We start from the raw sequence: 16,620 nt of genomic DNA, 5'->3' as shown, positions 1-16,620 counted from the left end.
CGTCTGGGAGCTTTGTTAACGATGTATGTTTCCTTGCATGGACACCATTCCAATGTAAAAATTCTCAAGATAAATAACTTTTGTGGGCTAGGAAAGAGGAGCTTAAAGAAACTTTATCGGTTCGCTCTGCTTACAAAAAGCAGAAGAAATTCCGAGGTAAATATTCTGTGCGATTAGAAAGGTCATCCAAGACCTCATTTTACCGCACTTTGAAACACAGTGCCAGCAACATGGATGGAGGCGGGTGTGATGGGATCAATAGTACGAGAGAGAGAGAGAGAGAAAAAATGATAAATGAAAAGTAGGGAGGTTAACCAGGACTGAGCCCGGTTGCCTACCCTACACTGGGGAAAGGGAAAGGGGGACGGAAAGATTAAAATAAGAGAAAGTCCACTGGGGATATCAGTCGGTCACTCAGTCCGGATCACAGACGCTGACTCAATCCGGTATCTTTCAAATATCGCAGCAGCGCTTTTGTGGCCTTGTGTAGCTGCGATATGCGAGGCCATGGTCCCAAGATCTTGTTCAAGGTGAACGGCTTTCCATCTAGCTGACTGAGAGCTGTGCAAAGGTCTTGCCTTTCATCTTCAAAAGATGGGCAGTAGCGCAGTAGGTGTTCTATGGTTTCTTCGACACCGCAGGCATTGCACTCGGCGCTATCAGCCATTCCAATCAGAAATGCATAAGCATTGGTGAATGCGACGCCCAAACGTAAGCGGCACAGCACTGTTTCCTCATTTCGCGGAAGACCTGGTAACAGCCGCAGTTGCATAGAGGGATCGAGGGAATGCAATCGATGTTGAGTGAATTCAGGTGTGTGCCACTTCTACAATGTCAAAGAGTGCGCTATAGCTTGCCTAAGTGTTGGGCTGCGTCGGTCCGCGATAAAGGTACAGAAACAAGGGTTGCTCCTTCGTGTGCTTTCTTAGCAGCTTCGTCAGCGAGGTCGTTGCCGGAGATACCGCAATGACCAGGCAGCGACTGAAACACGACGTCGTGCCCTTTCGCAATCATGTGATGGTGCATTTCTCATATCTCCGACACGAGTTGTTCACATTACCCGCGACGAAGAGATGACAGAAGACATTGTAAGGCAGCCTTCGAATCGCAGAATATTGCCCACCAATTAGTTGGTTATTCATATAATTAGCTGGTTGATATAACCAGCTAATATATATATATATATATATATATATATATATATATATATATATATATATATATATATATATATATATATATATATATATATATATAGTACGAGCTGCTGCAACAGCCAAGCAAGGTGCTGGGCCCATATTCACAAAACAGCTCTTACGCTCGAATTGTTCGTAAGAAAAACTTCTTGCAATACTGATGCTGGACATATCATTCCAGCAAGCCAATGGCAAACAGCACTCGCGAACGAAAAGCTTTGTGAATTCGTTGCCTGAATTTCATCGAAAGGTGAATTGTAAGGGTGGCCTGCGCGCATGCAGCGTGGCAAGCTCAATTTCTTAATTTCAGGCTTTCAGTATTTTCGCAACTTGCGCTTTTTTTTTAATCACTACATTATGGCGCTTTTGTTTCAGCGGTCACGTACGCTCAAATCTACACTTGCTCGAAGTAAACGATAGTGAGAGCCTTTGTCGCACCCTTTTTCGTAACCTTTCAGTAGTGTCAGTAGTGTCAGTAGTGAATTCAGTAGTGTCAGAAATCTGGGAATTCTCGCTGAGGAGAAGAAAAATGCCTGCTGGGGAAAGCGTCCTACCGTCCAGACCCATCGTACTTCAGCCTACCGGATATGCCCGTCGGCGTTGCTTCCCGTTGTGCTGAAACATGATGCCGCAATCAACGCCCGCTGTGACTGCGCAGCGCGCAGCTGGGCGACGTGTGCGCTTCGCAGCGTCAACATGCCTAGGTGCTTTTGCATCGGCTGTGACGCCCGCATTCCTTATAGATAGACACCCAGGGATGTGAATGAATAATGTGCACGTTCCAACGAAATATAAAATTTACGTTGTTGCGCGCCGAACGACAGCCTCTCGCTCGGCTTCGCGCAGAGTCGGCTTCCGAAGACAAGCTAGACAGCGATGAGAATTTTTCGTGCCATACATGCGCTACCTAACGGGGGTCAAACAATACAGAAAACATCAAGAGGTCGACTGCGAGCTGCTCAAATGTCATTTCAGTTGCGCTGATCTCAGGATCGCTAGGTTCTGTAGAAGGAAATCTACAAAAGAATAAAAATGGGTTGGAGCGCACACGGCAGGTATTACCAAGTCAGGATCAAAAGCCTATCGCTGTCCTTGAAAAGAAAGGTGTACAATATTTACATGCTACAGGCACCTAAAGCCTAAAAGCAGTGAAGAAGAAACTAGGAATTGGCAAGAATCGGATGTATGCGTTAAGAGACAAAGCCGGCAATATCATTACTAATATGGATGAGATAGTTCAAGTGGCTGAGGAGTTCTATAGAGATTTATAGAGTACCAGTGGCACCAACGACGATAATGGAAGAGAGAATAGCCTAGAGGAATTCGAAATCCCACAGGTAATGCCGGAAGAAGTAAAGAAAGCCTTAGGAGCTATGCAAAGGGGGGAGGCAGCTGGGGAGGATCAGGTAACAGCAGATTTGTTGAAGGATGGTGGGCAGATTGTTCTAGAGAAACTGGCCACCCTGTATACGCAATGCCTCATGACTTCGAGCGTACCGGAATCTTGGAAAAACGCTAACATAATCCTAATCCATAAGAAAGGGGACGCCAAAGACTTGAAAAATTATAGCCCGATCAGCTTACTGTCCGTTGCCTACAAAGTATTTACTAAGGTAATTGCAAATAGAATCAGGAACACCTTAGACTTCCGTCAACCAAAGGACCAGTGTTGGAATCGCACCGCTGGCACGAGTTGTTGGAATCTCGGCGCTGACACCCGTTGTTGCAAATGGGTCGCAAGCCCCAAGGGTAGCGTTGGCCTGGCGGCCTTGCCTGGCGGCCTTGGCCTGGTGGCCGCCGTTTCTTGAGCGCAGCCCACAGAGAAGGCCTCGTTCTCTCGTTCAGGTTCACACAGGACACTGCAAAGTGACTTCGGGAGAGTTGACATTTTTGTTCTCGTTCCCGGCAAGCATTAGAACTACGCCGAAACTCAACCGCTCAGTCAGCAAGCACGAAACAACCCTCACCAAGTCCTGCCAGGCTCTTTCCCCTTTTATACCACTGCCTAGTTCCTTACAGTAGGCTAGCAGCACTCAGAACGCGTCCACAAATTGGAAAATTGCACTAGAAAGCACGTCATCACTTTGAAACACTACACAAAAGCAATATGTTAAAAATCCTGCCTCAGGAAGAAAAACATCAGTAACAGATAACTTTGAGGCTGATTCTTACGTTAGGGGCTTCGACTTAAGCCATCGGCGTTACCGTTGAGACTCCCCTTTTTGTAACGCACCTCAAAGGAATATTGTTGCAAAGCGAGGCTCCAGCGCAGGAGGCGGCCATTTTTGGGAGAGATGGTCTGCAGCCATTGGAGAGGGCAGTGATCCGTCTCAATGATAAACCTCGAGCCGGCTAGGTAGCAGGACAATTTCTGAACGGCCCACACGAGACACGCACACTCTTTCTCGGTGGCGCTGTACGCCTGCTCACGACTGGTCAGCTTACGACTAGCATACAGGACGGGGTGTTCCACTTCTCCATTTTCCCGTTGGCACAGTACAACGCCCATGCCTCGCTCACTAGCATCGCACTGAACAACGAACCCTTTTGTGTAGTCTGGCGATCGTAGCACAGGCTGGCTTGTTAGGGCGCTCTTTAGGGCGCTAAAAGCTCTTTCCTTTGTCTCGCCCCATACGACTGTTTGGGGCTCTGTTTTTCTTAGAGCATCCGTCAGGGGAGCCGCGATATCAGAGTACCTGGGGATGTACCTCTGATAGTAGCCGGCGACACCTAAGAACGACCGAATATCGGTCTTCGTGCGCGGTTGCGGGAAGTCTCGCACAGCGGCCACCTTTATTTCAGAGGGGCGGCGACGACCCCGACCAATCACGTGACCAAGGTAGACAACCTCGGCCTGTGCTAACTGGCACTTGGGAGCCTTGACTGTCAAGCCCGCATCGCGCAGGCGGGTTAGCACTGCCCGCAAGTGGGCCATATGCTCAGGCCAGGATGCGGAGAATATCGCTACGTCGTCTAGATACGGTAAAGCGAATTCTTGCTGTCCCCGCAACACTTTATCCATGAGGCTTGAAAAGCAGTATGGCGCGTTCTTCAAACCAAAACTGAAAACTTTAGGACGGAATGTCCCCATTGGTGAAATGAACGCCGCATACCTACTAGCCTCTTCTGTAAGTGGAACCTGCCAATAACCCCTGACAAGATCTAGGGTGGAAATAAACTGAGCGCTACTCACTCTCTCAAGGCGCTCCTCGATGTTAGGGATCGGATAAATTTGATCCTTAGTGATGGAATTAAGCCTGCGGCAGTCGACGCAAGGACGAGGTTCCTTGCCCGGTACCTCAACTAAAATCAAAGGGGAGGTATAATCACTCTCACCCGCCTCAATAACACCGAGCTGTAGCATTTTCTTTACCTCAGCCTCCATAATATCGCTCTGGCGGGGTGACACCCGGTACGCCTTGGATCGTACTGGCTCTGGGGAGGTAAGTTCTATGTCATGAGTAAGGACAGAAGTCCTACCAGGCCTCTCAGACCTTGAAACTCTTGTAAGAGCTGGTGTAGTTCGGTTTTCTGCTCAGGCGACAGCGATGCTTTACTGATTAAGTCACTAATGACTTGATCGGTGTCTTTCCTGTTCGTCACTGAGCCTAGTCCCGGAAGCTCGACCGGAAGCTCTTCGGGAACGTTTACCATCATGTACACCACTGCTTCCCGTTGTTTATAGGGTTTGAGCAGATTACAGTGGTAAACTTGCTGTGCTTTCCGCTTTCCTGGCAGACTCACCACTTAGTTAACGTCCGACAGTTTTTGAACAATCCGTGCTGGGCCCTCCCACTGCACGTCGAGTTTGTTTTTTAGCGATGTGCGCAATATCATGGCCTCATCGCCCACCTCAAAACGACGGGCCCTGGCTGTCCGATCATAATAAACCTTGGCCCTCTGCTGGGCCTTTGCCATTGCTTCACCTGACAACTCCTGTGCCCTTCTTAAGCGTTCGAGGAGCTTAAGCACGTACTCCACCACGACTGGGTCATCGCCCCTGCCTTCCCACGATTCTCGAAGCATGCGAAGCGGAGATCGCAGCGAGCGACCGTACACTAGCTCAGCTGGCGAAAACCCCGTAGCCGCATGCGGCGCGGTCCTTAATGCAAACATCACCCCAGGCAGACACAGCTCCCAGTCAGTTTGATGTTCAAAACACAATGCTCTCAACACGCGCTTCATGACGGAGTGGAGCTTCTCAACGGAATTCGACTGTGGGTGGTACACTGAGCTGTGTAACAGCTTTACCCCGCACCTTTCGAGAAAGGCTGTCGTCAAAGCGCTCGTAAACACCGTGCCCTGATCTGACTGGATTTCCGCAGGAAAACCAACTCGCGCAAATATGGACAGTAGTGCATTGACTATCTCAACTGAGCTGAGTTCTTTAAGCGGCACTGCTTCAGGGAAATTTGTGGCTGGGCAGATCACAGTCAAAATGTGTCTGTACCCCGTGGCTGTTACCGGCAGAGGTCCCACTGTATCAATAACGAGCCGTCTGAAAGGCTCCGTAATGATAGGTACCAACTTCAACGGCGCCCTCGATTTGTCCCCTGGTTTGCCCACCCGCTGACAGGTGTCACATGTCCTCACAAAGTGGTCTGCGTCCCGAAAACACCCTGGCCAATAGTACTCTTGCAAGAGACGGTCCTTAGTTTTCTTAACTCCTTAACCGCGCGTCGTAGGCGAAACGTAACACCAGGCAGGATTCCGTAAAGGCTACTCAACAATAGACCATATTCACACTATCAATCAGGTGATAGAAAAATGTGCGGAATATAACCAACCTTTATATATAGCTTTCATTGATTACGAGAAAGCGTTTGATTCAGTCGAAACCTCAGCAGTCATGGAGACATTGCGGAATCAGGGTGTAGACGAGCCGTATGTAAAAATACTGAAAGATATCTATAGCAGCTCCACAGCCACCGTAGTCCTCCATAAAGAAAGCAACAAAATCCCAATAAAGAAAGGCGTCAGGCAGGGAGATACAATCTCTCCAATGCTATTCACAGCGTGTTTACAGGAGGTATTCAGAGACCTGGATTGGGAAGAATTGGGGATAAGAGTTAATGGAGAATACCTTAGTAACTTGCGATTCGCTGATGATATTGCCTTGCTTAGTAACTCAGGGGACCAATTGCAATGCATGCTCACTGACCTGGAGAAGCAAAGCAGAACGGTGGGTGTGAAAATTAATCTGCAGAAAACTAAAGTAATGTTTAACAGTCTCCGAAGAGAACAGCAGTTTACGATAGGTAGCGAGGCACTGGAAGTGGTAAGGGAATACATCTACTTAGGGCATGTAGTGACCACGGATCCGGATCATGAGACCGAAATAACCAGAAGAATAAGAATGCGCTGGGGTGCGTTTGGCAGGCATTCTCAGATCATGAACAGCAGGTTGCCATTATCTCTCAAGAGAAAAGTGTATAACAGCTGTGTCTTACAAATACTCACCTACGGGGCAGAAACCTGGAGGCTTACGAAAAGGGTTCTGCTTAAATTGAGGACGACGCAACGGGCTATGGAAAGAAGAATGATGGGTGTAACGTTAAGGGATAAGCAAAGAGCAGATTGGGTGAGGGAACAAACGCGAGTTAATATCTTAGTTGAAAGCAAGAAAAAGAAATGGGCATGGGCAGGACACGTAATGAGGAGGGAAGATAACCGATGGTCATAAAGAGTTACGGAATGGATTCCAAGGGAACGGAAGCGTAGCAGAGGGCGGCAGAAAGTTAGGTGGGCGGATGAGATTAAGAAGTTTGCAGGGACAACATGGCCACAATTAGTACATGACCGGGGTATAGTTGGAGAAGTATGGGAGAAGCCTTTGCCCTGCAGTGGGCGTAACCAGGCTGATGATGATGATGATGATGATGATGATGATGACAGGCACAAACATATATATAACAAAGACTTGGAGGTTGACAGAGAAGCTTAGGAAGAAGGTAAGGACTGGCGCAGCGAGCGATGGAACGATAAATGATAGGCATAACGTTAAGAGACATGAAGACCGTGGTGCTGATTACACGGAAAACGGGGGTAGCCGATATTTTAGTCGACAATCAGAGGAAGAAATGGAGAAGGGCAGGCCATGTAATGCGTAGGATCCAATCGAGGACGGCAGAAAATTAGGTCGGGCGATGAAATAGGGAAATTTGCAGGCATATGATGGTGTCAGCTGGCGCAAAACAGAGCTAATTGGAGGTCGCTGGAAGAGGCCCTTGTTTTGCTGTGGACATAAATGATGATGATGATGATGATGATGATGATGATGATGATGATGATGATGATTTGCCAAGAGAGGCGACGGAAATTATTCCGAGCAGCCGCACTTGGCGCAAGGGCACCTTCGGTCGCCTCTTCCAACAATCCCGCGGCTTGCGCACGGCTCGAATTGCACTTGAGTTTATGGGAACGTGCTGCTGCGCCCAGGAGCGAGAACCTCGCGTCAGCCGCTGCTTGTGGCCAGGTTCGAGCCGAGGACTGGGAGGCACGTCGAACAATGGTCTCGGCGTCACGTTGACGATGCATAGCTTATGCAAGTGCCGGCGCTGGCAGACCACGTGCGCATCCTCGGAAGGCTTGAAATCGCGGCCCGTGAACGAGCGTCTGCTTCCTTTTTGTGGGCACGGTTGTGCAGGCCAAAAAGAATTGGAGCTCTGCATCGGTGCGATCTCAGTTATCTGATGTCCAGTAAACTGCAGAAAGAAAGCATGCCTAGACCGCGGAGGAATGGAATGCGTATTGTTACGTCTCAACACCACCAAGGGGTTATTTCGACGTTTGCCACGAGTCGAACCACCACCCATCCATCAGTGCCTATCCAAAGGTCAACGCAGCGTGGACCGCAACTCTTGACGGGCCTCACAAAAGGCCCTCACCCCACCCTTTGCCTGGCAGCCTGAGCGAAGGATGAAAAGGAGGAGAACAACGTCGACGACCTGAGAGGCGCAGGTTGCTTTCTTGCCATATATTCCAAACCAGTCTCTACGGAGGCGGAGTTACTCCGGATTATTGTGAGCATGTGCGTGGTATCGCTACGAAGCCGAGGAGTGTGATCTGCTGCTGGACGGCCTTGATATTCCGTATAGTCGACTCGCCTAGGGAAGACGACGGGTTTAAAAGCAGATACTTACCGAGAGGGAGGACGGAGGGTCCTGATGTGAACTGAGACGTTTCATTTGCTCCTGCATGGAGTGGGCTTCCATAACTGGAGCCGTGTAAATAGGTTAATAAACCCTTTTCCTTTATTTTCTAGAACCTGACGAAGCACTTGACGGGCTTGGTGGATTCTCTGCCCTAACGCCACCCTAAGCCGCAACAGTATGCAATCGTCCTAACTGCACATGAGGCTCAATCTTTGGAGCATCATTGCACAGTTGCTGTAATATACGTACTACCGGTTTAGAAAACAGACGAATCACGTCAAACTGTACTGCGTTTTTGCGACAACTAAGTAGACACCGTACAATCTTACCTATTAGGATGCGCACGTATACATTATTTCCACTCCGTTGAACTGTACGTGCCTCCTTGAGAAATGCGAGCGCCAAGGAAATTATATATATATATATATATATATATATATATATATATATATATATATATATATATATATATATATATATATATAAATATGACTCATGGCTATATACCACTCATGGCCATGACGGCGAATGTGGAACATCCGTTTGACCGATGGTGCTAGCTGACGAATAAACCTTCTATGCTACCTGAAGGCACACGAGGGTTTATATACATATATAGTGTGTGTGTGTGTGAAAACATTTATTGGAATGAGGTCCGGAGGCTCGACTTCTTAAGTCAAGGCGGGCCGCTCCCACGTTGGCACTGTCAGGCCAAGCATTTCAGCGGCATCATGGGCCCTCTGGACGGCCCTTAGTTGGTCCTGAAACAATGGGCTTTGAATCCTTTTCTCCCACTGTGTCCATTCTTCAACGAGGTTGGGGAGAATCGCGGGGCACCCCGCCAGGATATGTCTGATTCCAATGATGCCATTACAATCGTTGCAGTCCATCTTAATCTCCCTCTCTGGATATATTTTATTAATGGTGTACGGTGTGGGATATGTACCTGTTTGCAATAAGCGCAGTGAGACTGCCTGAGCCCTGTTCAGTTTTGAATGTGGCAATGGGAATTGCCTGCGTCCTAAATAGTAGTGTTTGGTAATGTCGTATGTTATTAAATGATCTCTAGATTCCCTGGCTTGATGGTGAACGGCTCGGTTGTGACTGTCACGGTTAGCAAGTCCTCGTGCCAAGTCATGAGCAACCTCATTGAGGTTTATCCGAGTCTCGTCCACTTTTCCCATATGCGCAGGAAACCATCGAATTTCAGTTCTCATAATCCCAATGTTTTCAAAAAGTTTAGCTGCAACACCAGCTACGTAGCCTTTATCAAAACACTTTATAGCGTATTTCGAATCACTGTAAATGCAGGCCCACTTATTACTCCTGATGGCTAGAGCAATTGCCACTTGTTCCGCCACCATGGGATCCTTGGTAAAAATAGTGACAGCATCTTGCACCTTCCCTTGATAATTTGAGACAATGGCCGTATATGCTTCTTTACCTTTCACCCAGGCTGCATCAACTATATACATATACATATATACAACTATATAACATATATAACTACATATATACACACACACATATATATATATATATATATATATATATATATATAACTGTACATATATAGTGCTTGAATAGATAGAACGCACCAAACGAAAACATTTTATTTTTCCGGGGATTCGGCCGGGATCCGGCCTTCACCGGGTATAGGACGCGTCTCGTGCGTCCTATCATTCGAGCACTTCAAATCATTGGATCCAAGGACACGTCCGACTTCATATATATATATATATATATATATATATATATATATATATATATATATATATATATATATATATATATATATATATATATATATATATATATATATATACACGACTATACAAAGCCAGCAGGCAATGAAGACAGAGAATGGCGTCGTTTTAGCTGTGGCTGAAACTGAAATGCAGAAAATAATGGAGAAAAAGGAAAATTAAAGTGGACGAAAAGATAACTTGTCGCCGGTGGGGACAAAACCCACAAATTTCCCATTACGCTCGCATCGTCGTCCACAACGGCGTGCTCACCATCGGCAAGGTGCACCCGTAGCACAGGTGCGTGTACGAACCGCGAGCAGCGCTACACCGACTACGACGTGTTGGTCTGCAAGACGATCAACTTCTGAAACGGCACACGATGGAATATGTCGAGAACGTTCTGTACCTGTAGGACCCAATAGCCTAAAGCTGCGTCAGAAAGTGAATGTAGTCAAATGGTCTTCATAACTTTTTTCTTTACTGAACCGTTCCAACTATAGCAAAGTGACGCTCGAGGGTATGAGGGAAGAAAACGAATGACGGCAGCTAAGTCACTGTGCAACGTCTTCACTTCGCGTCAAATGACATCCGTCAGGAGGCTGCGTTGTGCTTCTTAAATAAAGAAAAAAGATATTGTCGAATAGCTTTTTTTTTTCCCTCTGCTTCTTGGATAAGTGCGATGTCGAAGGCTGGGGATGAATGCGTACCCTGAAGGCTTCAAGTGAAATGCGGCAGGGCCAGAATTCAATCCCGCGCCTTCGGCCAGGGATTAGCAGCGCAACGTACGCCACGGCGGGTCATCTTACGATGAACTTCAGGAGATATCTTTATATTATTATTATGCTTCAAATAGGACATCGATAATAGTTTTAGTATTTTTATTCGAGAACTTACTTCATTTTCTGTAAAATGGTAACGCTCTTTCCCTCCTTATTTAGACGCGCAATGTTTATTTACTTGCATAGGATGTCTGTCCTGTTGACTATACCTTCAAAGCTGAACCTTTTTGCGTAAGCGTGTGGTTTATATATATTTTATCCTTGAAAATAAATACTTGTGACTGCAGAGTATTGTCGAGTAATCGAAATATAGCTTTACCCCGAACCTCCTTGCCATTGTGGCCAAAAATATGTGTATATATGATAGTGCCATAAGAATTCTTCTTCTTCTTCTTCTTCTTGTTATTATTATTATTATTATTATTATTATTATTATTATTATTATTATTATTATTATTATTATTATTATTATTATTATTATTATTATTAGCCCGTACCGAGTGAGTGCACTGCCACGCAGTGATCAGTTCGCATGTAAGGAACCTGAAATCAAGTATACGTAATAAAATGCACAAGGCAAAATAAATAAATAAATAAATAAATAACGATCATGAGCCCACGCGTAATTCAAAACGAGAAGGTATGACCTGGCATCACCGAAAGCAGCTCGATCTTTAGCCCAACTATTTCACCGAGGAAACTATAGACTCGGCTTGTGATGCACAGATTACGTGCCGAAGAACCTGACTATAGGGAGGACGAAAGCGAGGAGGCACCACGAAGGGCAAGGACGCCGGGGTCACTTTAGTCATTTCCGCATTCGTTCGGTTCCTGTGACGGTACACGTTTAGAGCAGCTTGACTTTCTTTCTTTCATTCTTACGCCCGATTATCAGCCTGTCACCTATAGTGAATTGCGCCGACAACAGTGACATTGAATGAAGGGAGTGCGGGTGATCGGTGCAGCTGGACGGCATGTCCTTGTCAAATAGCTTTTCTAAACTAAGCGTAAACATGGCCTGCCTGGTGCATGCACCAACAGAAATACGGCTTCACGAAAAGGAACTGCACCACCGGAGGTTGGGTCGAGTGGGCCCGTATAATGTATCGATTCCTTTCGCTCGATTTCATTCCTTTCCTATCGTCCTCAGGTCACAGTCGGCCGATAGTAGTAATAATAAGAGCTCCGTTTCGACCACTGACGATGCACGAAAAATAAGACTTGCAATAGAATCGTTACAATATCTTGTGCACGTAACTTAATTCCAACAACGCTCTAATGTCGACGGCTGCGGCACGCGCTGTTCACGTGTGCCAGTGATGGGTTCAGCGAGGCGCGGAAAGAAAGAGAAGCATATTCCAACAAATCGCTTGCTGCCGGCTGCGGACAGCTACCTCTAAGAGCGCGCGTCCACATTTTTTTTACGACTTTTAAGCAGCTGTTCATTTGCATGCGCATATGGCGGGTGTAACGTTTTTTGGTGATCTGTCACGCACACACGCACGCACACGTGTCGGGCACGGCACATTCTTGTGACGTATCAATATATTTTCGCTTTCACTGCGTGAAACCGAGTGCCGCCTGGTTTCTGCTCCTCCCAAGCGGAGAGCAGCAGATTCCAAAGGAAGACGGGGGGTCCGTGCAATGAACTGCGACATACACGCCTACCCGAACAGTTTCTTTTCTCTTCCGCGCTATCGTTTTGAGAACGATTATACCCTGGAATAGCCTTGGCCTCTTCCAGTCGTTCAGCTTTACTGCTTAGGGAAGTTAGTGCCCTCTGCCAAGAGTCACTTTTCCGTCGCAAGTTGCGTCGCACAAGCCAGAGTCATAGCCGAATACGAAGGTGAGTTTTTGATTTTTCTGTCTGTCTACCATTCAAGCCGTATCAAGCGTGGTGCAAAAAAAGCTCTTTAATCTGATACGAAGCAGCGTATTAAAAACGCACACGCCGGTTACAAACAAAAATATGTCCATGTATTTTACAAAGCTGACTATTGTTTCTAATTTGTTGAAAAATGGGCCCGAAATTCGATCGTGTCACGGCATGCATACGTAGTTTCAGCTCAGCGCGCTCGGTAGCATGCGTCACAAGGGTCGAACTCAACTGTTACCCTTCAGCTGCAGTTTCCATGGCGTAGTCTCGGTTCTTATAAACGCGCGAAAAGTACTTGAGCACCATGCTACGCCATCCTGCGAGTATTATTCAGAGTACATTATTATTCATCGAACGTGAGCGTTGCGGGAAGCGCACCGTGCAGGAAGAACAGCTGAGCCATGCAGGGTTGTTGATTGATTTAAACACTGTCACTCCGCACCAGACCCGTCACTCTTCCAGTTCTAAGGTTTCATGTACACTGAATTGCCCACAACCGCCGACAAGAAGCTTGGCCTGCATTGCAGCGACCATGTACAAGCCCCCCTGCCACTGGGTTCGGTGCCGCGGACAGCACATACCGCATAACGCTGTGCCAGGAGGCACGGACCTGCAAGGCGAGGACATATTCGTGGGGCGTGCTGAGCACAATGGCGACGTGATACCGGGAAAGGTGGTCCGTTCCCGCGGTGCCTGTTACGTCGCTTATGGCGCGTGTGAACACTGCTACCAAGAGTACCAGGTATCAAATTAGATATTTTTTGCCATCAAAAGATATATGTAGGCGCGGACAAAAAAGTAATTATGAAGGCTTGATTATATGGACAAACACCCCCTATAAACATGCACAAACAGTCAGCTTTTGGTGCACACAAAAAATACCGGTACAAAAGCACAACACACAGGGTTGCTGCAAAATCAGCACGAACAGAAGAGTACAAAACGCTAATTACACTACTGAACGTTATATAATACGACGGAAATGCATAGTAGAACATTAATACCTAATATGTAAGAAGACAGTTCACAAAAGCAAATGAAGTTGTTCGACAATTATATGAGATTTTAGCAAACTAGGCGAATTGTAACGCGTATATAAGTTGTTCCCGCTTGTGGTACCACCTTGTAATGCGCAGTGCGTGTATTATGAGCGTGCTGTTTGCGTTCTAATTTTAACAAACGTATGAAGAATTCATTCTGATCTGAATTGTAACGTGTAAGTAAAGTAGTATCATTCTAGAACTGGGGAGTAATATGAGGTGCCCCTATATCATCACGAGTGCGGGCGTGCACAGGAATATTAACAATGTTATTTCCTAACTGCGCGTTTATGAAGAACTCTCAAAGGATTTAGATTTGAAAACGTTACCGTGGTCATGCCAGTTAATGTACAGTAACTAGTGATAAAAGAAAACATATTTGCAGAAAAGATGCTTTATGTACTGCGGCATGAAGTGCAGAAATTTTGATAGTACGTCAACGGAGGTGAGGTAGCCCCATCACCCGATACAGTGAATCAAACTAACGTTAAGGCTTGTTCGTTCATTCACAATTTTCCTATAGGACCATGTTGACACTTGAAAATAACATTGGTTGAGCAAGAACCGTTGGTTGTTTGTGCATAAATCCTGTGCCCCCTGAGGTGTTTGGTTCCATTCTTTCGCACACTGTACACAGGTTCAATGCGACCTTTAGCAACATTCGTTGTATGTAAAGCACGATGCACAAATCACCACGATTTGACACCGGGAATCACACCTGACTTGGAAACGAATACAGAGCCACGGGTGGCGCCCTCATTACAGTGTGATAGCATAATTATGATTTGAGACATAGCGAATACATCATATATCCACTGTAAGTTCGAAGATTTGAATTCGCAGAAGTCGTAGGAGGCTTGAGGTCTCTCACGATATTACGTTGCCACAATGCTCCGCCCCCATGATCTCTTACTTAGACACTGTTTTGGTTCGTGCCTTTCCATATACCCTTTCTTTTTCTAATCAGGACTACTCAATACAACAATTCTATGTTGTCGCCGCTTTGCTATTACACGAAGAAGAATATTGAAACTTCCCTTTTGAAGACTTGGCCTGGATTTAGAAGATCTTATTCTTTCGTTAGAAGATTCGAGTATGGGATTAAGCCACGGGGATGTTTGAACCGTCGTCCACGAGCTGCCTTTTCAGTTTAACCGATTACCCTGATAAATTTTCAGTTTGTCTCTCTCTCTCTCTCTCTCTTTTACTTTTCAATTAATCATTACTGATCCTTACTGCTGCTCTTCTCATTAAAACATTAAATTTTGCCTTTACACTTTACTCACCCTTTATCAATAGTCCTGAAAATTTGTCTCTGATTACCACTCGCAATAATCTATCCACATCCGGGCCAATACTCGATGTTGGGTGTGAGCGACATATTTACTTAACAACAACGACGACGACGACAAACGATGCCGCTTTCTTACAGATGCTTGTCTCTGATGGGGCTTCTCTGAAGTGGCTAGAGGCATCCGATGGCTCGCTGCCGAGCGGAGCCATTCAGGGCGGCATTACTTCCGAGGACGAACCGCTCTACATCGGCCGCGCCCGTCACGAGGGCATGCTGATCATCGGCAAGGTCCAACTGTCCCACAAGTGCTTATACATTCCTTTAGGCGGTCAAGAGTATAAACACACTAACTACGAGGTGCTGGTCTGCAGCACAATTAACTTTTGAGAAAATACGAAGTGCCCTGCAAAAGCTGCAGCCTGTACTAACAGCAAAATGCAGATCGCAAATGACCGCCCGCACCATGAAACGCAGAGAACGATGTGTGCTGTTATGAAAGCATGGTGTGTTTGTTTATGCACTTTGATGATGTAGGCCATTCGACAACATTATATTTCTTCTTAAGATGGTGGTCAACGGTAAACTAGCATTGCACGTCTAAAAGGAAAGGAGTGCGCGGTTAATATCGGCACTCATGTGACCATTGATGTGTCATGGCGACAGTTCATGCTGAAATCTCTTTCTTTTCTTCTTTTTCAAATTTGTTTTTTTCTGTCACTTTGTATTGTCGATGATCACTTGTGTCATTTCTTTAAGGACCTTGCACTATAATGGTAACCATGGATTTCTTAATGTTACCAATGAAACGAATAATACACCGAATATCAATCCGGCTGCGAAACAAGTCATAGGGGGAAAAAAAAAAGGTGGAAATGCTAAGAAAGCAGTGCTGCGTTTACCCCATGACTAAGGTACGGAAACATTGTGATCTGCGTTTTGAATTGAAAGACCGCATTGAAGAACCTAAACACAAATATTTAAATGTAACCGTGAAAAGGCTCTTATGCCATTTCCCCCCAAAATGACAACCACAGTAGCTTCGCCTCCATGTTTGTGTGTTCACTAAGTAAAAGTGTGCAGTCCAAGCTTGATAAGTGAATTCCCATTCGTCTATATAATGACTGTGTGTGCCTGGGAAAAGCGAGGTGTCACTGTTCTTCAACGTTCACCCTATGAAAATCCTCAGTGCTCATGGCACACATTCTTTTGCAATATACGCGAAGTAATTATGCCTTATATTCGAACTGTCTTTGTCCGAAGTACAGACTCAGTGCAAATTAACATACATCGCTAGCGGCCTTCCAGAGATTTCAGGAAGGGGGCAATATTGTTGGAAATTATTTGTTGCAGTTTGTATGCCTTTCTTTACCCAAATTCATGTGAATTTCTGTGACCTGATTTCGTGTCTTCTGTATTTAATGTATCTATGAAAGCTGCATGACTTTACGTTCTAGTGTGACCTCTGTTGTAATTTGTTTTTATTGTATTTTAGTGAACATTATGGTTTGGTTTGTTTTGTTACCTGTTTTCTGA

At 46.0% G+C, this 16,620-nt stretch overlaps 1 protein-coding gene across 3 annotated transcripts in view; it reads left to right on the top strand.

The window, feature by feature from the left end:
* Window positions 1–16,620, top strand: part of LOC126546194 (natterin-3-like) — a 51,109-nt gene that overhangs the window by 18,857 nt on the left and 15,632 nt on the right. Inside the window, exons 1-2 of one of the 3 annotated variants that reach the window (XM_072285886.1) lie at window positions 13,134–13,495; window positions 15,226–15,375. The exons of the other annotated variants lie outside the window; for them this stretch is intronic. Coding sequence (XP_072141987.1) covers window positions 13,286–13,495; window positions 15,226–15,375 — 360 coding nt within the window. The 5' untranslated portion in view covers window positions 13,134–13,285. Of the gene's footprint in view, window positions 1–13,133; window positions 13,496–15,225; window positions 15,376–16,620 lie in introns of those variants that run through there. 3 annotated transcript variants of the gene reach the window in all.

Source organism: Dermacentor andersoni, chromosome 1 (assembly GCF_023375885.2).
Source record: "Dermacentor andersoni chromosome 1, qqDerAnde1_hic_scaffold, whole genome shotgun sequence".
Classification (NCBI taxonomy): Eukaryota; Metazoa; Arthropoda; class Arachnida; order Ixodida; family Ixodidae; genus Dermacentor; species Dermacentor andersoni.
The sequence above is the reverse complement of the archived record's forward strand: the minus strand, read 5'-3'. Positions and strand labels throughout refer to the sequence as shown.